We start from the raw sequence: 21,229 nt of genomic DNA, 5'->3' as shown, positions 1-21,229 counted from the left end.
TTTGCCTATCTGAGCATCAGTTTCCTCATCTTCAGAATGAAGAAAGCTATGCCTGCCCCCACAGGTAACTGGACAGTTTAAGAGAGTGCCTGGCTGTTGGAAGTTTTTGGCAGCTGCCCCTTGCAATATGCCAAGCCATATGCATAGAACAACACCTCACCTAACCGGAATCCTTGGTAATGTGACGAGTTTTAGGAAACGAGTCTGCCTGAAGTCTCCTAGATTTGCCACCTATTCTGTTTGTTTTTTTTAAATTGTAGCTCTGAGGCATTTTATTACAAAAACTTAGTACTCATATACGTAAACTAATATGAACTTAAAATGCGTCATACATTTATTTAATTTTTTAGCTTGACCTTCTAGTAAATCTTTAGCTTCATTGATTTTGGCTGCTATATAAGGAGATCCTCCTTTGTCAGGATGATTTAAAACTCTAATTTGTTGATGAGCATCTCTTATTTTCCCTTTATTGGCAGTAGCGCTTACACCTAGTATTAATGCTGCTTCCCGTTTTGTCATTTTGGATTCAAACCCACCTCTGTCATAGCCATCGCTGAAGGCAGACTTTGGTAGACTTTGAAAAACTTGTTTTACTGGAGGCTTTATGTGCCTCATAGATGGCAAAACATAACGGCCTGCAAATCCTGCAGCTGGAACGGTCAGTCCAACTGCTACCACTGTGCTGGCCATGGCTGCGGCCGGGCTCCCTTGCTTCCACTGGGAGCATGGCTCATCCCAGCACAGAGGTCGCGGCTGACACCCGCATGCCTAGACCAGAGAGCAACATGTGTTTTTTGTTTTTGTTTTTTTAAATTTCCAACTTTAAGTTCGCTGGTACATGTGTAGGATGTGCAAGTTTGTTACGTAGTTGAACATGTGTCACGGTGCTTTGTTGCACAGATCATCCCATGGCCCACTTATTAAGCCCAGCATCCGTTAATTATTCTTCCTGATGCTCTCCCTCCTCCCACACCCCACCCTCTGACAGGCACAGTGTGTGTTGTTCCCCTCCATGTGTCCACATATTCTTATAATTCAGCTCCCACTTGTAAGTGAGGATGTAGTATTTGGTTTTCTGTTCCTAGTTTGCTAAGGATAATGGGGTCCAGTTCCATCCATGTCCCTGCAAAGGACATGATCTTATTCCTTTTTATGGCTGCATAGTATTCTATGGTGTATCTGTCCCATATTTTCTTTATCCAGTCTATTAGTGATAGGCATTTAGGTTGATTCCATGTCTTTGATATTGTGAACGGTGATGCAATGAACATACACATGCATGTATAATAGTATGATTTATATTCCTTTGGGTATTTACCCAGTAATATGATTGCTGGGTCAAATAATATTTCTGCTTCTAGGTCTTTGAGGAATTGCCACACTGTCTTCCACAATGGTTGAACTAGTTTACACTTCCACCAACAGTATAAAAACATTCCTTTTTCTCCACAACCTCACCAGCATCTGTTGTTTTTTGACTTTTTGGTAATAGCCATTCTGACTTATGTGAGATGGCATCTCACTGTGGTTTTGACTTGCATTTCTATAATTATCAGTGATGCTGAGGTTTTTTTCACATGTTTGTTGGCTGCATGTATGTCTTCTATTGAGAAGTGTCTGTTTATGTCCTTGGCCACTTTTTAACTGGGTTGTCTTTTTTTTTTTTTTCTTGTAAATTTGTTTAAGTTCTTTGTAGATACTATAGATATAGATACTATTTTATAGATACTATATAGATACTTTATATATATATATAGATACAATATAGATACTTCTATAGATACTTTATAGATATTACATAGATACTATTTGAGACATTTGTCAGATTAATAGATTACAAAATTTTTCTCCCATTCTGTAGGTTGTTTATTTACTTTAATGATAGCTTCTTTTACTGTGCATAACAAATAAAATCTAATTAAACTAACCAAAGCTCTTTAGTTAATTAGATGTCATTTGTCTATTTTTGCTTTTGTTGCAATTGCTTTTGGTTTCTTCATCATGAAATCTTTCCCTGTGCCTATGTCCTGAATGGTATTGCCTAGATTTTCTGCTGAGTTTTTTATAATTTTGCATTTTACATTTAAATCTTTAATCCATGTTGAGTTGATTTTTGTATATGGTGTCAGGAAGGGGTCCAGTTTCAATTTTCTGCATATGGCTAGCAAGTTAGTTCCCACAGAACCATTTATTAAATAAGGAATCCTTTCCCCATTGCTTGTTTTTGACAGGTTTGTCAAAAATCAGATGGTTGTAAGTGTGTGGTTTTATTTCTGGATTCTGGGTTCTGTTCCATTGGTCTGTGTGTCTGTTCCTGTACCAGTACCATGCTGTTTTGGTTACTGTAGCCCTCTAGTATAGTTGAAGTCAGGTAGTGTGATGCCTCCAGCTTTGTTCTTTTGGCTTAGGATTGTCTGGGATATTCAGGCTCTTTTTTGGTTCTATGTGAATTTTAAAATATTTTTAAAATTTTATTTATTTATTTATTTTAGTTCAGTGAAGAATGTCAGTGGTAATTTAATGGGAATAGCATTGAATCTATAAATTGTTTTTGACAGTATGGCCATTTTCATGATATTGATTCTTTCCATCCATGAGCATGAAATGCTTTTATTTTTATTTGTGTCATCTCTGATTTCTTTTAGCCATGGTTTATAGTTCTCCTTGAAGAGGTTCTTCATGCCCCTTGTTCGCTGTATTCTTAGATATTTTATTCTTTTTGCAGTAATTGTGAATAGGAGTTCATTCATGGTTTGGCTCTTGGCTTGCTTGTTGTTGGTATATAGCAATGCTAGTGATCTTTGCATATTGATTTTGTGTCCTGAGACTATGTCGAAGTTGCTTATTTGCTTAAGAAGCTTTTCAGCTGAGACAATGGGGTTTCTAGATATTGGATCATGTCTTCTGCAAACAAAGACAGTTTGACTTCTTCTTTTCCTGTTTGAATACCCTTTATTTCTTTCTCTTGCTTGATTGCCCTGGCCAGATCTTCCAATACTATGTTGAATAGGAGCAAGGAGAGAGGGCAAACTTGTCTTGTGCCAGTTTTCAAGGGGAACTTCCAGTTTTTGCCCATTTAGTATGATATTGGCTGTGGGTTTGTCATAAATAGCTCTTATTATTTTGAGGCGTGTTCCTTCAATATCCAGTTTACTGAGAGTTTATAACATGTAGGAATGTTGAATTTTATTGAAGGCCTTTTCTGCATTTATTCAGATAATCACGTGCTTTTTTTCTTTACTTCTGTTTATGTGATTAGTTACATTTATTGATTTGTGTATGTCAAACCAGCCTTACATCATGGGGATGAAGCCTACTTGATCGTGGTAGATAAACTTTTTGATGTGCTGCTGAATTTGGTTTGCAGTATTTTGTTGAGGGTTGTTGCATCAATGTTCATCAAGGATATTGGCCTGAAGCTTTCTTTTTTTGTTGTATCTCTGACAGGTTTTGGTATCAGGATGATGTTGGCCTTATAGAATGAATTAGGGAGGAGTCCCTTCTTTTCAATTTTTTGGAATAATTTCAGTAGGAATGGTACCAGCTCTTCTTTCTACCTCTGGTAGAATTCAGCTGTGAATCCATCTGTCCCTGAGCTTTTTTTGGTTGGTAGGTTATTTATTATTGCTTCAATTTCAGAACGTTTTATTGATCTATTCTTGGAGTCAATTTCTTATAGATTTTCTGGTTTATGTGCATAGAGGTCTTTATAGTATTCTCTGATGGTTGTTTGTATTTCTGTAGGGTCATTGATGATATTCCCCTTGTCATTTCTGATTTTGTTTATATCAATCTTCTCTCTTTTCTTCTTTGTTAGTCTAGCTAGCAGTCTATTTTATTATTATTATTTTTTTTAAAAAACCCAGGTTATGGATTCATTGATTTTATAAGGGATTTTCAGGCCTCTATCTCTGTCAGTTTAGCTCTGATCTTGGTTATTTCTTGTTTTCTGCTAACTTTGGGGTTTGTTTGCTCTTGGTTCTCTAGTTCTTTTAGTTGTGATGTTAGGTTGTTGAGAACTTTCTAGCTTTTTGATGTGAGCATTTAATGCCGTAAATTCCACTCTTAACACTGCTTTAGCTGTGTCCCAGAGATTCTGGTACATTGTCTTTTTGCTCTCATTAGCTTCAAAGAACCTCTTGATTTCCACCTTAATTTTATCATTTTTACCCAAGAATCAATTTCCATGTAGTTATGTGATTTTGAGTGAATTTCTTTTTTCTTTTCCTTTTTTTTTTGAGACAGAGTCTTGCTCTGTTGCCCAGGCTGGAGTGCAGTGGCACAATCTCAGTTCACAATCTCATGGCCCAGGATCTCTGCCCCCTGTGTTCAAGTGATTCTCCTGCCTCAACCTTCTGAGTAGCTGGTATTACAGGCATGCATCACTACACCTGGCTAATTTTTGTATTTTTTTAGTACAAATAGGGTTTTATCATGTTGGCCAGGCTGGTCTCAAACTCCTGGCTTCAAGTGATTCACTTGCCTTGTTCTCCCAAAGTTATGGGATTACAGTCATGAGCCACCATGCTCAGTCTTGAGTGAATTTCTTAATCTTGAGTTCTAGTTGGATTGTGCTATGGGCTGAGAGACTATTTGATATGATTTCAGTCTTGCATTTGCTGAGGAGTGTTTTACTTCCAATTATGTGATCAATTTTAGAGTAAGTGCCATGTGGCAATAACAAGAATGTAAATCTGTTGTTTTGAGGTGGAGAGTTCTGCAGATGTCTAACAGGTCCACTTGATTAAGAGCTGAGGTCAGGTCCTGAATATCTTTGTTAATTTTCTGTCTCAATCTGTCTAATGCTGTCAGTGGGGTGTTAAAGTATCCCACTATTATTGTGTGGGAGTCTAAGTCTCTTTGTAGGTCTATAAGAACTTGCCTTATGAATCTGGGTGCTCCTGTATTGGGTGCATATATATTTAGAATAGTTAGGTTTTCTTGTTGAATTAAATCCTTTACCATTAATGGATTGCCCTTCTTTGTCTTCTTTGCTTTTGTTGGTTTAAAGTATATTTTGTCAGAAACTAGGATTGCAACTCCTGCTTTTCTCTGTTTCCCACTTGCTTGGTACATTTTACTCCATCCCTTTATTTTCAGCCTCTGTTTGTCTTCGCATGTGAGATGGGTCTCTTGAAGACAGCATACTTATGGGTGTTGATTCTTTAGCTTGCCATTCTGTGTCTTTTAATTCGGACCTTTAGCCCATTAACATTTAAGATTAGTATTGTTATGTGTGGATTTGATCCTGTCATCATGATGCTAGCTGGCTATTTTGGAGACTTGTTTATGTGGTTGCTTCATAGTGTCACTGGTCTGTGTACTTCAGTGCATTTTTGTCATGGCTGGTAATGTTCTTTCCTTTCCACATTTAGTGCTTCCTTTAGGAGCTCTTGTAAGGCAGGTCTGGCGTTAACAAATTCCCTTAGCACTTGCTTGTCTGAAAGTAAGTTATTTATCCTTTACTTATGAAGCTTCCTTTGGCCAGATATAAAATTCTGGGTTGTTCCTTAAGAATGTTAAATATTGGCCCCCAATCTCTTCTAGCTTGTAGGGTTTCTACTGAGAGGTCTGCTGTTAGTCTGATGGGCTTCCTTTTGTAGGTGACCTGGCCTTTCTACCTGGCTGCCCTTAAAATTTTTCCTTGGAAATTTGATGATTATGTGTCTTGGGAATAATCTTCTTGTGAAGTGCCTTACTGGGGTTCTCTGCGTTTCCTGGATTTGAATGTTGGCCTGTTTTGCTAGGTTAGGAAATTTCTCCTGAATAAAATCCTGACATATGTTTTCCAACTTGGTTCCATTCTCCCTGTCTCCTTCAGGGATACCAATCAGTCATAGATTCGGTCTCTTTATATAATCCCACATTTCTCAGAGGTTTTATTCATTCCTTTTAATTTTTTTCTATTTTTTCTGCCTATTTTAATTCAGAAAGATAGTCTTCAAGCTCTGAGATTCTTTCCTCTGCTTGTTCTACTCTGCTATTAATACTTGTGATTGCATTGTGAAGTTCTTGTAGTGTGTTTTTCAGTTCTATCAGGTTGCTAATGTTCCTCTCTAAATTGGCTATTTTGGCTGTTGGCTCCTGCATTGTTTTTTGGTTGGTTGTTTGTTTTGAGACAGAGTTTCACCCTGTTGCCCAGGCTGGAGTGCACTGGAATGATCTCAGCTCACTACAAACTCTGCCTCCTGAGTTCTAGCAATTCTCCTGCCTTAGCCTCCCTAGTAGCTTGGATTACAGTCATGTACCACTGGGCCCAGCTAATTTTTGTATCTTAAGTAGAGACGGGGTTTCACCATGTTGGCCAGGCTGTTTTTGAACTCCTGATGTCATGTAATCCACCTGCCTCAGCCTCCCAAAGTGCTGGGATTACAGGCGTGAGCCATGTCACCTAGCTTCTGCATTGATTTCATCATGATTCTTAGCTTCCCTGCATTGGGTTACAACATGCTCCTTTAGTTCAGCAAAGTTCATTTTTATATTTTTATCTACATTCTGAAGCCTACTTCTGTCATTTCAGCTATCTCAGCCTCAGCCCAGTTCTGAGCCCGTGCTGGAGGAATGTTGTGGTCATTTGGATGAAAGAGGGCTCTCTGGATTTTTTAATTTTCAGCATTTTTACATTGATTCGTCTTTGTTGGCTTATCTACGTTTGATCTTTGAGGTTTCTGACCTTTGGATCAGGTTTTTGTGGTTGTTTTCTGTTCATTTTTCTTTTAAGAGTCTGGCTGCCCACTCTTCCGTAGGGCTGCTGTGATTTGCTGGGGGTCCGCTCCAGACCCTAGTTACCTCAGATTTTTCCATATTTGGAGGTATCACCAGTGAAGGTTGCAAAACAGCAAAGATGGCAGCCTTCCCCTTTCTCTGGAAGCTTTGTTCAAGTAGGTACTGACCTGTTGCTGGCCCAAACACACCTGTAGGAGGTGGCTGGAGACCCCACTTGGGAAGTCAGGAGGAACAGGATCAGAAACTCACTTAAAGAAGCAGTCTGGCAGCTTTTTTGTAGAGCAGCTATGCTGTGTTGGGGATCCTTTCAGCTTCTGATTGGTTTGGGCTCTCCAAGACCCATAGGCTGGACTGGCTGAGAAACACAAACAGCCAGGATTCCGGCCTGTCCTCGCTCTGGGCGATCCATCCCAGGCAGAAATTAGAACTCTGTTGGCTGTGCAACATGGGTAGGGGTGGCAGGAAGCCCCAGGTGGATGCTTCCTCTTTTCTTAGCTTTATATTACTCCATTCTTTGGATATTAGTTTATTGAGCCCATCTCCTGCAGGTGGACATTTGGCTTATTTCCAGCCTTTTGCTCTTACCATTAGTGCTATAATGACTAACCTTATGTATAGATTTCTAGAAGAAAGATGCTGGGTCAGAGGACAAATACATAGTACTTTTTCTAGAAATCAGTGAACTCTGTGGGGTTGTATCACTTTGAATTCCCAGCAGTGATGTATGAAAATGCCTATTCCCCAGCCATGCCAAGAATATGATGTCAGTCTTAAAGCTAATAAGTGAAAAAATAGCATGGTACTCTTGTTTGAATTTCTATTTTTCTTTTGTGGGGGAAGTTGAGCATCTTATCTTATGTTTAAGGGACATTTGCATAATTGAACATGGCTTAGCATTTCATGTTGATACAGTAGTCAGCAAGTTGGAAAGACAAGAGGAAATGGAGAGCTGGCAAATTCTAAGAATACGATACACGTTATTTTATACCTCATTTACTTTCACTTCACATTAGCTACAGGGAAAATTTCCTAGTTTCCCTTGTCTGTAACGTGAAATGAAAGTAAATGAGGTATACAGTTTGGGTGAGCATGAGTCCCATTAAACTTGGAATAGGTGTAAATGTTGTATTACCAAGAGAAAGACAAGGTGAGTGGACACGGGACAGTTAGCAGTTTCTGCTATATCATCTTCTTTTAAGAAAAGCCTAGCTATTATCACAGCCCTATGTGATTTTTGTCTTATATTTCTTCTTTGTCCTCATCTCTTGCTATACTTCCTCTTACTGGCATTCTTGCTGTTTCTCCTGAAATCAAGCATCCTCTCTTGTGGGTCTATATTCTCTTCCCTGTGCCTGGAATGTTCTTCCAGAACTCACTGCTCACTCTCAGAATTCTGCTCAAAGGTAAGCCCTTCCTTAAACACTAATGGTAATTAACATGCTCCCCATATTCAACTTTTACTCTCCTTTGCTTTTCTTCCAAAGAGCTGGGGGTTTTTGGAGAGTCCATTCTTAGAAAGCCTGACACCCCTGTCTGTAGACCGGCAGCCATGCTCTTCACACTTAGGTGACCGATGGGCACTCGTTTTTTACCTCCTAAACAAATTTAAAAGAAGGGAAAGACAGATTAGCAAGTGAAAGGGATCCAATGGCACTCACCGCTCTGAAGTCTAACGTTCTCCTGACTGGCTTGCCAAAAGATGTAACAGGGGAGCGTACTGAGCTCCCCATTCCAAAGAGGTTCTTAGCCTCACTAACCCTGAAGAATGGGGAAAGGTGCCCTTGAGGCCTGGTGAGTTTGCCATTAAAATAAATATCGTGGATCCAAAGAGTTTGCAGAAAAGCAATTTATTAGACAGAGAGAGAAAGAAAAACAGCTTCCACCCTGTCACGGGAGGGGACCTGGAGAAGGAATCTGCATAGGTAGGAGCAGCTGGAGTTTTAACCCTTGAGTTATTCTCTCCCCTTTCATGTTCTCGTCCAATGAGAGGAGTTCTTTCAAACTTCCTCTGGAGTAACTGATCTTTTGACTCTGATACCAGATTGGCTGCATGATCCACAACTCTAAGTTACAGAGCCCGCTCCTCCCAGAGCTTACGTGAATTTTTTGGGACAAAGGAGCGTCACCTGACTTTTTCTACCTAGCCCTCAAGTGGGAAACCCAGACAAAGAACTCTACATTTGAAACTCCTCTGGTTTCTGGATGGAGGCATGGAGCCAAGAAACTCCTGCTTTTTACACCACACCCCTCGCAGACCTGGGAAGAGAAATCCCTCAATTCTGTCACTACATAACAAACCTCACCACAACTATGTAGCTCAAAACAATAATCATTCATTATTTTCATACATCTGTGGGCTGACTGAGGGTAGATTGATCAAGACTAGGCCTCACTGGACTTGCCTCTGAGCTACAAGGCGGATCCAGGCTGGTTCCTTGTATAGCAAGCTAACTAGGGATGTTCTCAAGACAGCGGCAGAGGCACAAGAAGGCAAGCCTCACCATGCAAAAACGTTCTAAGCCTCTGTTTGTTACTACACTTGATCTTAGCGGAAAGGCCGAGAAGCGATGTCTCTGTTTGTTATGTCTGCCAATATCCTATGGACCAAAGCAAGTCACATGGCCAACCACAGCTCGAATAGCACAAAAAGGCATAAGCATACTCTTTTCATGAAGGTGGGGTCAGGGGAGGGATATTTGCTAAAATATAATCTCATCTACCATTTTATCTTTTAAATTTCAGACGAGAAAACTCAGGTATCTAGAAAATTGAAATGAAATGCAAATTCAGTTGGTATAGTTCCACTCTAGCCAATATAAATCTAGCCTGAATCACAAATATGAGGGTTAGAACAGTGCTTGGCACTCAGTAGGCATTCAATAAAAATTTATTAGACAAATGAATGAACTCAGCACAGTACACGGCACATAGTTGGTACTTGATCAATGTTAGCTATTATTATTGAGAAAACTAACACCTGGGAACAAGGTAAAGGCATGTTTATTCATTGTCACATTAAAACATTGCTTCAGTGGCCAATGAAAGGATTATTAATTATTTAGGGAAAAGTAAATAAATTTTTGGACTCATTAACTACTATTGATCAAAGGCCCAAACTCTGTGAAGTTATGTTCTTATTTCCAGAGTTTTGTTCATTACAGATGTAATTTGTAAAATTACATCTGAAAAATTATTTTTTAAAACAAAGGATTATTGTGCCTTGTATGACATTCATGAGTATTGTATTGAACCTAGCAATCTGACTCCCCCTTTCTCCCATCCTGCTAAATTTCTTTCTCTAACTGTACTTGGAATTTACATCATTTTGTTGTTTTCCTCATTAATGAGTTAAATCTTTGACATGTCTTCATCCTATATTTCGAGTTACATATTTAACTTTTTGAAAATTGTACTTTAAAATTAGCATTATTTTTAAAAAATTCAGCTAGATTTGTAAGTAGTTATTTACTTTCAATTTAATTCAACTATTATTTACAGAATTCCTGGTCTTCTAGGGTACAGGGATGTGAAGCTAGAATATAAGAGAGGAGAGACTAGGAACTGGTGATTGCTAGCCTTGTATACTAGCAACTGGGAGTCCCAAAGAATATCATGGACCATATAAAGCAGCCTTGATAACTTAGAAGTCATTATCAAGGTTTTCCAAGGGCCTATGTTATTTCAAGATTCTGATTACGTAACTGGAAACTTGTAGATGGTTTTCACGGGCAGTTAATATCCTGAAAAGAAAAAAATTGTTGAAGCCTCATCTTCTGGAAATACCTGTTTATCAACATTCAGGTATTAAATGATTATTGTGGGCAACAGTCCTTCAATAGCCACCATGGCACGGTGGGGGTTGAAGTCTTTAGTTTGAAATAAACAATTAACAAAGGAGATTTAAAAGTTTAGTTTGAGGACTCCTCAAAATTCAAAATTTCCATACTAGTGTCAACAAAAGCCACTAATGCACCACAGTGGAATCCCATTTCAGTATCATGAAACTGTTTATAATCTGACGCTTTTCCTCTTTGACCTTTTTGCTCTTGAATTAAATAATAATTTTATAGATTTTCGGAACATTTTGGAGTTCACAAAAGGGCACTGTGCGTTCTCCTACTGGGCGTATTAGCATTCCAGTAAGTGTCAGGTTGAGGATGAGAATCAGGAGGACTTTGAGTACTTAGATCTTGGAGTCCCATGACTAGGAAAGTTGAATTGCAGGATTGGCTCTTTTCTGGTAATAGTTGGACACCTCGGGAAAGGTGAGTAACAGCCCTCAACTTGGGCCCCGAAACTTCTCTGTTACTTAACTATTTTTGTAAGTTAGTCTCTTTCCCATAAAACAAAGACTGACTAGTCAGAAACATGGCTTTCCACGGATTATGTGAACTAGGCTAGGTAAGGGATCTAGCACGGAGCTCGGCACAAGAGAGCACTGCTTCATCCAGAGCACTTGACTACTGCTGGGAGCCCCATCAAGTGTCTAGTAGGCGATGGAGCCGCAGAGCAGTGGAGCAACCGCACTGGGGGCTCATACCGACCCGGTACAGGAGCCTTCTCGGCCAGTTCGGGACCTAGAGCCCGAGGGCCGCTCCCCTCGGCCTGGCCTTGGCCTTGCCTTCAACTGGGAGGTGGCGCGGAGCACTCACTCCGCCCCCAGCGTGCTGGGGCGGGGACACCGTCCCCTGGGAAACGGGACGCGCTGCTTGACCCAGGCCATCGCCTCGGCCCGGCAGGCTACCTCTGTGCGCAGGAGCCGCTGCTGCTAAGTAGCAGCAGGTGGGAGACGAGGGTCTACGCCTGCGGCGGTCGCGGAGGAGGCTGGGCGCCTCCGCAGGTGCCCTCACTCACTCCGGGCTGACCCAGAGCCTCGGGTGAGGACCCAGTCGGCCCCGCGTCCCCTCGGACGGTTGCCCGATGGCAGCTCCGGTGGCAGGCAGGGAGGCGCGAGACTTTCGGGAAGCCCCGACCCTTCGCCTAACCTCGGAGGCCGCCCTGGAGGCAGTGGGCGCTGTGGAGCTTGAGGAGGAGGAAGAGGAGGAGAACGAGGAGGAGGCGGCGGCCCGGAGAGCGCAGAGTTTCGCCCAAGACGCTCGGGTGCGCTTCCTCGGCGGCCGCCTGGAGATGATACTGGGGTTCACTGAGGAGAAATGGAGCCAGTATTTGGAGAGCGAGGACAACCGGCAGGTTCTTGGGGAGTTTCTGGAAAGCACCAGCCCAGCTTGCCTTGTGTTTAGCGTCGCCGCCGCGGGGCGCCTTCTGGCTTCCCGGGAGGTAAGAGACGACGGACAAGGGGACCTGCCCCCGCACCCCGCCCGGTCAGCAAAACGGATAACCAGCGGGGCGCTCACTCGGGCATTTCAAACTTGGCTTGAAGTTCCCATCCTGAGGCCCGCAGGACATCGCCCCACGTGCACCCACTCTGCAGTTCGGTCATTGCTGGTTAGTTTTCTGGAAGGTCAGAGCTTTTTTGTATCTGAGCGAGAATCCCCCGTTGAGCCTGTTCGACTAGGATAATGCAAGAAAACCAGCGCTTTCTTCAGCTGCTTGGGTGTTAGACGCAAGGTGGGCTTTCCCTGCCAAAAAAACTTGGTTTCAGTTGCTCTTGGATCTCTCTAGAGTCACATCCTTTAAAAAAAAATGTGGTGTTTGGCAGAGCGCATATAACTTGCCATGTAGGAGGACCTTGTTTATAGGGCAGGCAAGACGCCAGGTTTTGTTTCTTCTGCGAGCAATCCAGCTATAGGTTGATAAGTAAATCCTACTTGGTAACAGGAAAACTAAAGTGAACTTGAACTAATCTGCTCTTGTTTCAGATTCCAAGAGATGCAAACCATAAACTTGTTTTTATTTCTAAGAAGATTACTGAAAGCATTGGAGTAAATGACTTTTCTCGAATGGTTTTATTTGGAGAGTTACCTGCGATGCCTCTTGGACATGTATCTGCTTTCCTTGACGAGGTACTGGTCTGTCTTTAATTTTTAAAGCTTTCAGATATCTCCATGATACTTGGAATTATTTAGGACAACTCTGATAATTTAAAAAAAAAAAAAAAGAGCTAGAGGGGAAGGAAAGGGGATAGGGTTTAAAAAAAAAAAAAAGCTTGTAGAAGCCAGCAGTCTCTAGCCAGGTGGATGGAGTCATGACATCTAGACTGTTCCTGAAAGGAGCTGGTGCTTAGGGATGTTAATATTCAACAGGTGCTAATTGCAGGGCTCATTCTCTCCCTTTCTTCCTTCCAAGATACTTAGAAGCAAATAAGAAGCAACTTGAATGGGCTCTTGAACCTTAGCAGTAGATTTTAAACTTTACATTCAGAGTAGAAACAAATTTACACTTTGAAAATGGGTATTATCAGTTCTTTTTTATGCTTGTTAGAAACTAACAGTTAAAGACTAAGCTTCACTCATGGCAGGTAATGGGAAAAGGTGATGAAAGTGTTAGAAATAGCTCTTCAAATTTCTTTTTCCCTTCTTGGAGAAATACTCTACAACCAATGTTACTGACACTTTAATGTGAATAAGAACTGCCTGGGGATTTTGTGCAAGACAGTCTGGTTCATTCAGTCTGGAGTGGAGCCTGAGGTTCTGCATTTTTAACCTGATAATGATGCTCTTTGTTTGTGGACCACTTTGAAGAACAACTGCCAAGTAACCAGGTTCCGTGGAACTACAGCAGCGGTTCTCAAAGTTTGCTGAACGTTAGAATCACCTGGGGGAACTTTTAACACGCCAATGCCCGGGTCACACCTCATACCAATTAATTTAGAACGTCCTGAATGGGAGCCAGGTGGCAGCAGTTGTTTAAGATCCCCAGGTGGTTCTAATGTACAGTGAGCTTTGGGAACCGCTGGATTAGATATCTACCAGACCAATTTCTGAATCAGACCTCTGTAATCAGTGTCGTCCTGCCAAGGCCGATATTTAAGGTAGGAAAAATTGCTGACATATTTATTACTAATTATTTAGCAGTCTCTCATGATCACACCTCTTCTACTTTCTGAGTCTCTTCTTGTGTCTTTTTGAAGAGAGGTATTTTCTTTCTGGACTAACCGAAGTCTCTCACCCCTAACTTGCGTACCCTGTGTGGTTTCCGTCCTCTCCTGTTGAATTTAGTTGGCTTTAGCTGATTTCAGGGAGGTGCTAGGAAGAGTCTTTTAACTTCAGTACCACGAACAGTTTTTGGTTTGAAGCAGGTGCTCAGATTTTAATTGTATCTGATGACTTTAATCATTATGTGAATCTAGACAGCTATCAGCTGGAACTTGGAGGGACAGGTCTACACTATGAAATTCTTGCTCTACTATCTGTGTCTGGCAACAGAAGATACAAGCCTTTGCCAAATTTCTTTACTCTTTGTTTATCCTAGTACCAAGATCTGCATGCTATTCTGAAAAAGGTATGCCTGCCCCTCAGCATCATGATGTTTCCATACATGACTTTTTGTAACCAGATTGTATTACATAATTATACTTAGCAAAAGTATTTAAAATGTCATGTGGTTATGTATCATGTTGGCCCTCATTTCAATAAAAAACAATTATGAATGCTTGCCAAGACATAGAGGAAATTTCATTTGGCTCTTTTCAGTCAATGTCTGGGCCCCATCCTTCCAAATTCCAATTTAAAAAGTCTGGAGGGGCCCAGGCTCCTGTGTTTTGAAAGTATTTTTTCAATAATTGTATTGACTGGTTTAAGAACCATGGTAAAGAGAAACTCTACAGTTTACAAAAAAGAAACAAGGTAAGTAAAGAGATCCACAGGAAAAGCACATTTGCTTTTTTATCTATAGTTGTATATGTCCTTGATGAGCCTTTGATTCACAAAGTTTGTTATTTTTCTTACAAATGCAAAAACTAGACAAATTTACAACTAAAATAAGACAGAACCTCAAATTGACTTATTTTATACATATTTGATAATAAGCATATCCCAGGTCTGTTTTAAATAATATTTCTAGAGATACTTTAGCTGTTTGTGTTACTAATTGCTTTCCACAGCATGTGTCTCAGAATTTCACAGTGTTTTATCTACAGCTCATAACACAAATATTAACTTTTAAAAGAAGTTGGCTTTGTCATGGAATAATGTAAGAAACACATTTACCCTTCCAAACCCAAAGAATGGACTCAGAGACACGCAGAACAGCAGACCAAGACTTTTAACGGTGGTCTTACAAGATCAGGTGTTTGTTAGGCAGGCACACCCAGGGCAGTTACAGCAGATAATTTATCTCCTAGCACGCAAACCCCTCCCCCAGTTCCTGATCAGTTGAGTACTGTGGGTTACAATCTTCCTGGACCTTGCCTAAGTTTCATTATGCCCCTTATAAGGTTGTACCCTGGTCCTCTTCCTCGCTTAAGTTTCAATTTCCCAATAACAAAACTTTCTTCTCTTTTACTAGCTGACCCCTCCTCTACATTCTGTTTGCTTATCATGACTTTCTAGGTGCATGAGCGGTGAAGTTTTTCATATCTGCCGGCTGGCTGCCAGTACTTAGAGTTATCATGCCTTGAAAATGGGCCATTTAAAATGTTTTCTCACAAATTCCCTCCTCTTTGCTATTTACTGTCTTTGGTTTTATTTTTATCTAAACTCTTTGGGTTCTTGAATCACTCTGGGAAAGTTGTTTACTTTTTTTCCTTATAGGAGAGTGAATTTAATTTGGTTTCTAATAGTAGCAGGTTATTTTGCTAGTAAGTCATGTGTATTTGTTTATTAATAGCAGTTTTAATTCATCTTTATGCTCGTCACCTTACACGGGGATAATACAACATCCCACTGCTGATAAGACTCCTGCCACAATTATGAGAGATGTAAGGATTGGAGTTACCATGCCTTTTCATTATTTAAACCAACCTTCTAGCCAACCTATTAATGGGTCATTAATTTCAGCTTTTTTTGCTAGTTTACTGGCTAGGGTTGTTCTTGTAAAGCTTTTCTGATGGTCCTATCTGGGGCAGTATTCTTGGGAATGAAGGTATAACATTTCCCACCCAACGTAACTCTAGTGCAAGCCTGTTTTTTTTTTTTTTTTTTTGAGACGGAGTTTCGCTCTTGTTACCCAGGCTGGAGTGCAATGGCGCGATCTCGGCTCACCGCAACCTCCGCCTCCTGGGTTCAGGCAATTCTCCTGCCTCAACCTCCTGAGTAGCTGGGATTACAGGCATGCACCACCATGCCCAGCTAATTTTTTGTAGTTTTTTATTAGTAGAGACGGGGTTTCACCATGTTGACCAGGATGGTCTCGATCTCTTGACCTCGTGATCCACCCGCCTCGGCCTCCCAAAGTGCTGGGATTACAAGTGTGAGCCACCGCGCCCGGCCTCGCAAGCCTGTTTTCTAAGGCTATTTGGCTGGTGGCATTTAACTGGCTAGCTACCCCTTTGAGGGTGTCCTGAGTATAATTGAGGAATTTTGTTGAATATGATAGATGTAGTTAATTTAATTCATATTTTTATTATAATTGACCACCAGAAAAGTGCTAACTTAACCCCAGCAGCTATTTGATTTTGGGCCTTAAATCTATTAGGCACCCCACTAGGGGCTCCTATTGAGTTAACACATATATTGGGATTAAAAGAATTTATTAAATATCTCCAGTTTTGGTAATGAAGTGTATTTTCGGGTATTTTATGAAATACCAGAGTGAAGGCAATTGGACTAAAGCACAAGTCCTGATCCAGTTGGATGGTAACAGGTTGTAAAGGTTCCTTTTCCCACAATACCACCAGATATTTGCCTGGGGTATATGGAAAGCTGAGTAATTGCCATTGCCTGACTCACCCCTGATGTTTAGGATGTGGGTACAAGTTGAGAGTTCTCCCAGGAGCTTATGAACTTTGCCCCCTGCTTAGAGAGGCAAGAGGAGTGGTTTCATATTCCCTGTGGAGAACGAAGGAATTGCTCTAGGATCCAACCTCTGCAGTGCAGGGAAAAAGCAAGGACAGATTCACACCCCCACCCGCTCCCAAGATGTAGTTTTGATCTTGTTGCCCAGGCTGAGGTACAATGGCACAAGCTCAGATCACTGCAACCTCTGCCTTTTAGTTCAAGCAATTTTCCTGCCTCAGCCTCCCGAGTAGTTGGAATTACAGGCATGCACCAGCACTCGTGGCTAATTTTTTGCATTTTTAGTAGAGATGGGGTTTCACAATGTTGGCCAGGCTGGTCTCGACCTTCTGACCTCAGGTAATTCACCCACCTCAGCCTCCCAAAGTTCTGGGATTAAAGGTGTGAGCCAGTGTTACCAGTCAATGACAGACTTTCATAAGCCTCATTTCCCCATGCATCCTTATCCTGGTATAGAGCTAACATGCAAAGCATTCCTTTAGGATTGGTATTCCATCCTAGAGGAAACAGAACCACCTGTACCTGAAGTTGTTCCACAGCACATGCATAGCAGTTACTCTTGTTGAGGGCTTGTACCAAAAATTTGACCCATTTGACCCAGGCATTCATATTCCTGTACCCTGTCTCACTTTCTAAGGTTTGCCTTAAATCCTTTACCTTAGTTATTTTTACCCTTTAGTGTCATATGGTGAACTAAAGTGTTTATTAGGGTTTTGGAGTATAGCCAGGCAAATGCGGGGTTTACTTTTTCTATTAGTTGGAGAACAAATTGCCCCAGTGGATTTTTCCTGGTGATGTTTGCCCCAACCCATATAACTGAGATGCTACTTTGGGTTTTTGGTTTAGAACAGCTGGATTGTCAATGGTGATGCGTACAGGATTGCATTGTAAATTCTGGCAGTTACTTGGCGGGGAGCCCTTGGACAGATGTACTTTATTCTTTCAGAGTCTCCAGGTTGGAATTGCCCACCCCATGTTTACTGTCAAACCCTGAAATTGGGTAGTCCACCCTACATTATCCCTGCTGGTGCAGGGTGATGCTCTATCCTAACCTGTATTTGGTTCAGGGCAAAGATATTTATCCACCTGAGAGGTGTTTTTGATTTTCCACATTCCCACAAGGTAAAACCTAGCAGGCATTAAATTTTATAGTTTGGGGTACTACTGTCTGGGTTCCATTGATTAGCAACCTGATTGGGTAGGGAAGAGTCCCCTGCTGGTTTCCATTTTGACCTTCTGTTCTTTATAGTAGCCCATCCCAGACATATTAACTTGCAAAAATGGGAGCAGCCCATGCTTTGTTTTTAGATTTTTCTCAGTGTTAACTTTAAGGGTTCCTTAGGTGACCTGTGTACTTTCCAATGGTCTTTTTTTCTCCCTTTCAGTTTTTTTTTTTTTTTTAAATCAGTCTCTTGACTTGAGTATAGTGAGTTTACCCCAGTTTAGCTGTTTGTGGGGCCAGCTCAGTGGTTAGGAGCACTTGATAGGGACCTTTCCAGCTTAGGTGGAGCTTCTCTTCTTTCTAAGTCTTAATGAGCACCATTGCCAGGCTGGAAGTGGTGAGCGGAAACTCAAGAGGTGGAGTTTGAGTCAGAAGTCCTTGTAACCTAAGGGATGACAGGGTGGAGTATATAGCCAGTATATAATTTCTTAAGAATTGATCCTTGGCTTCCATAGTAGGAAGATCTCTAGCTGAGCCCAAATACGGGAGCTCATATAATAACTCGTAGGAGGACAAGCTGAAGTGTTTTTTTGGGCCTGTCCTAATCCTAAGGAGTGCTACTGGGAGACATTTGGTCCAAGGCATGTAGTTTTTAAAAAGTAGTTTAGTGATACCCTTTTGGAGAGTTTGATTCATTCTTTCTACCCTTCTGGAGGAAGGGGGATGCCAAGGGATGTGATAATGCCATTTAATTTGTAAACCTTCCATAATTCCCCTTATCATTCTTGAGGTAAAGTGGCTCCCATTATCTGAATTTATATTTTCTACGAGGCCAAATCTAGGCACAATCTGTTTTAGTATTATTTTGACCACATTCTCAGTGGTGGCTGTTGGAAGGGGAAAGGTCATTTATGATTACCAGTTAATTCTTTAGTCTTTCTACTTTGGGCATTTCTGTGAAATCTGCTTGAATGCTCTCAAATGCTCTTAGTCTGGGAGGTCTTACTCCCATGGCCTGTTTTCTAATCACCTTCTTGTTTATATTTTCATAGGCTACACAACTTCCATATACTTGTTTAGTGATGCTATACATCCCTATGCACCCATAATTCCTAAGTATTGCATCATACAAAGCCTGGAGTCCCCAGTGATTCCCCTTATGTAATATAGATATTAGTTTTCTCATTAGTGGTTTACTTATTTCTCTTACATCAGGAAGTACCCATTTGCCACCTTCAGTCTGAGTGACCTCTATCCTGTCTAATTCCTTCACTCTGGTAAACTGGGGCCTTAATACTACCTTATGGATGTCTGGGAGCAGGCTAAATAGTCTTCTGATTTCTTCCTCCAGAGAGGCTTGATCAGCAGCTTTATCTGCAGGTTTGTTTCCTGTAGCTTCTGTAGTGTTCCCTTTCTGAGGACCATTTACATGAACTACGGCTACCTCTGCTGGAAGCAGGAGGCTTTCTAAAACCTATTTGACTAATTCCCCATGTACCAGTTCTTTTCTCGTGCTATTTATTAGACCTTGCTCTGTGCAGAGTTTTCCAAAAGTGTGAACCACCCCATAGGCATACTTAGAATCAGTATATGTAGTGCCTTCTTGAGCTTTAAGGAGCTTTAGGGCCTGATTAAGACCATATAATTCACAGGTTTGGGCTGACCAGCTGCTAGGTAATCTACCTTGCTCACACAAGGAGTGTTTATTTCCATCAGTGACAGCATGGTCATTATGTCTCTTGCCATCTGTTACTCGGGACGACCCATCCACAAACAGCTTATCCCATTATGTAGTGCAGCTTGCCTAAGGCCTGGTCTAACTTTGGTTACGTATTCTATGATATTTAAGCAGTTCTGGTCTGATGTCTCTCTGTTTTCCTCTCCTTTCCATAGGAAACTGGCTGGATTTAGGCAAATACTTGTTGTTATGAGCAAATCTTTTTTTTTTTTTTTTTGAACTAATATGTCTTCATATTTTAGAATCTGAGAATCCATTAATTATCTCCCAGCTTTTTGATTTAATATATTCCTGACCTGGTGTGGGGTGCTTACTATCAGGGTCCCACCAAAGGTTAGCTTTCCACTCTCCTGTAGCAGCAGCGCTGTGGCAGCACTGCTTGCACACATTCAGGCCACCCCTGAGAGACAGGATCCAGAAGCTTGGAGACAAAAGCAGCAGGTTCCCTCTTCCCTCCCCAGGTTTCAGTGAGCACCCCAAGGGCCACACCCTGGTCTAATGCTACAAACAGATGGAATGGTTTCCCTAAAGATGGGAAGGCCCGGACCAGGGATGTAATGAGGGCCTGCTTTAGCTTTTTTTACTGCCTGAATTTCCTTTGGGACTGTGGCAAAAGATTGGGTTTCTCTTCTAGTAACTTGAGACAGAATCTTTGTTTTTTGAGCATATAAGTTAATTTATTACCTACGGTTAAACCTAGAAATTTTCTGAGTTTTCTCTTTTTCTTAGGCAAAGGCAGACCCACTATTCCTGATAGTCTTTCTGGTTTATTTTTTGCTTCCCTTCACTAAGTAGGTGTCCTAAATATTTAACTTCTTTTTCTACAAACTGCAGCTTGTTCTTTGAGATGCATGTTCCTCTTTCTCCTAGGAAATTAAGCAAGTTTATGGTGGTTTCTGATACTTTGGCCCTCCTCTCCCCAGAAGTTAAAAGATTATCTATGTGTTGTAGCAACCAGGTTCCCCTGGGAGGTTGGAATTTCTCCAGAACTTTTTCTAAGGCTTGACCAAATGCATGTGGGGCTTTGTGAAACCTTGTGGTAGCACAGTCCAGCAGTACTGTTGTTTTCTCCCAGTTACAGGATTTTCCTGTTTAAAGGCAAAGAGGTCCATACTCCTGAAAGTCTAAGGGACACGCCCAGACTACATCTTTTAGATCCACCGCACTGCACCACTTATGTTCATAGGGTATCTTGCTGAGGAGAGTATAGGGGTTGGGCACCACAGAGTAGTAGGTCTGGACAATTTGATTTATAGCCTGTAGACCTTGTACCATTCTGTACAACCCATTAGGCTCTTTGACTGGGAGAACTATGAGTATTGTACAGGTGACATGCAGGGTTTTAATAGTTCATCTTTCATTAATCTCTTTATTACTGGTTGGAGACCTTTTCTCACTTCAGTAAAAATGGGAGTATATGTATTTGCCAACTACTTCTCTTGGTTCATTTTAATTTACAAGGGTGTGATTTTTAACTGTCCCCTATTGCCTTTCCTAACCCTCACAAGGTGATTAATTTTTTTCTTCCTCCTCTGTTAGGAGGCCCATTATTACTTTTATTTGTCCTTTCTTCCCTCCTAATCCTAAAACCAATCTTACAATCTGGTTTTGACCTAGGATGTTAGTTTCTGCTTTAGGAACATATAAAAGTGACCAATTTGTTTTGTCTCAATCTAATGAACATTTTCTTGAATATCGGACATTGAAATCCCTCCCCTTTTACTCCTGATACAGTTGATTTTTCCTTGG

General features: G+C 41.2%; 1 protein-coding gene, 1 long non-coding RNA gene and 1 pseudogene across 2 annotated transcripts in view; 2 read left to right on the top strand and 1 right to left on the bottom strand.

Moving 5' to 3' along the window:
* Window positions 1–237: 237 nt before the first annotated feature.
* On the bottom strand, window positions 238–690 carry LOC116557306 (annotated as a pseudogene).
* A 784-nt stretch (window positions 691–1,474) lies between these two features.
* On the top strand, window positions 1,475–5,384 carry LOC116557304. Its single transcript, XR_004271460.1, has 3 exons — window positions 1,475–1,485; window positions 4,850–4,854; window positions 5,170–5,384. It is a non-coding gene; the product is annotated as an uncharacterized LOC116557304 (long non-coding RNA).
* A 6,061-nt stretch (window positions 5,385–11,445) lies between these two features.
* DNAH11 (dynein axonemal heavy chain 11) overlaps window positions 11,446–21,229 on the top strand; it is a 406,504-nt gene continuing 396,720 nt past the window's right edge. Inside the window, exons 1-2 of the mRNA XM_032287021.1 lie at window positions 11,446–12,003; window positions 12,546–12,689. Coding sequence (XP_032142912.1) covers window positions 11,647–12,003; window positions 12,546–12,689 — 501 coding nt within the window. The 5' untranslated portion in view covers window positions 11,446–11,646. The remainder of the gene's footprint in view (window positions 12,004–12,545; window positions 12,690–21,229) is intronic.

Source organism: Sapajus apella, unplaced genomic scaffold, assembly GCF_009761245.1.
Source record: "Sapajus apella isolate SASKATOON/1434 unplaced genomic scaffold, GSC_monkey_1.0 scaffold19, whole genome shotgun sequence".
NCBI classification, from domain to species: Eukaryota; Metazoa; Chordata; class Mammalia; order Primates; family Cebidae; genus Sapajus; species Sapajus apella.
Note: the sequence above shows the minus strand (reverse complement) of the source record. Positions and strands in the feature narration are given on the sequence as shown.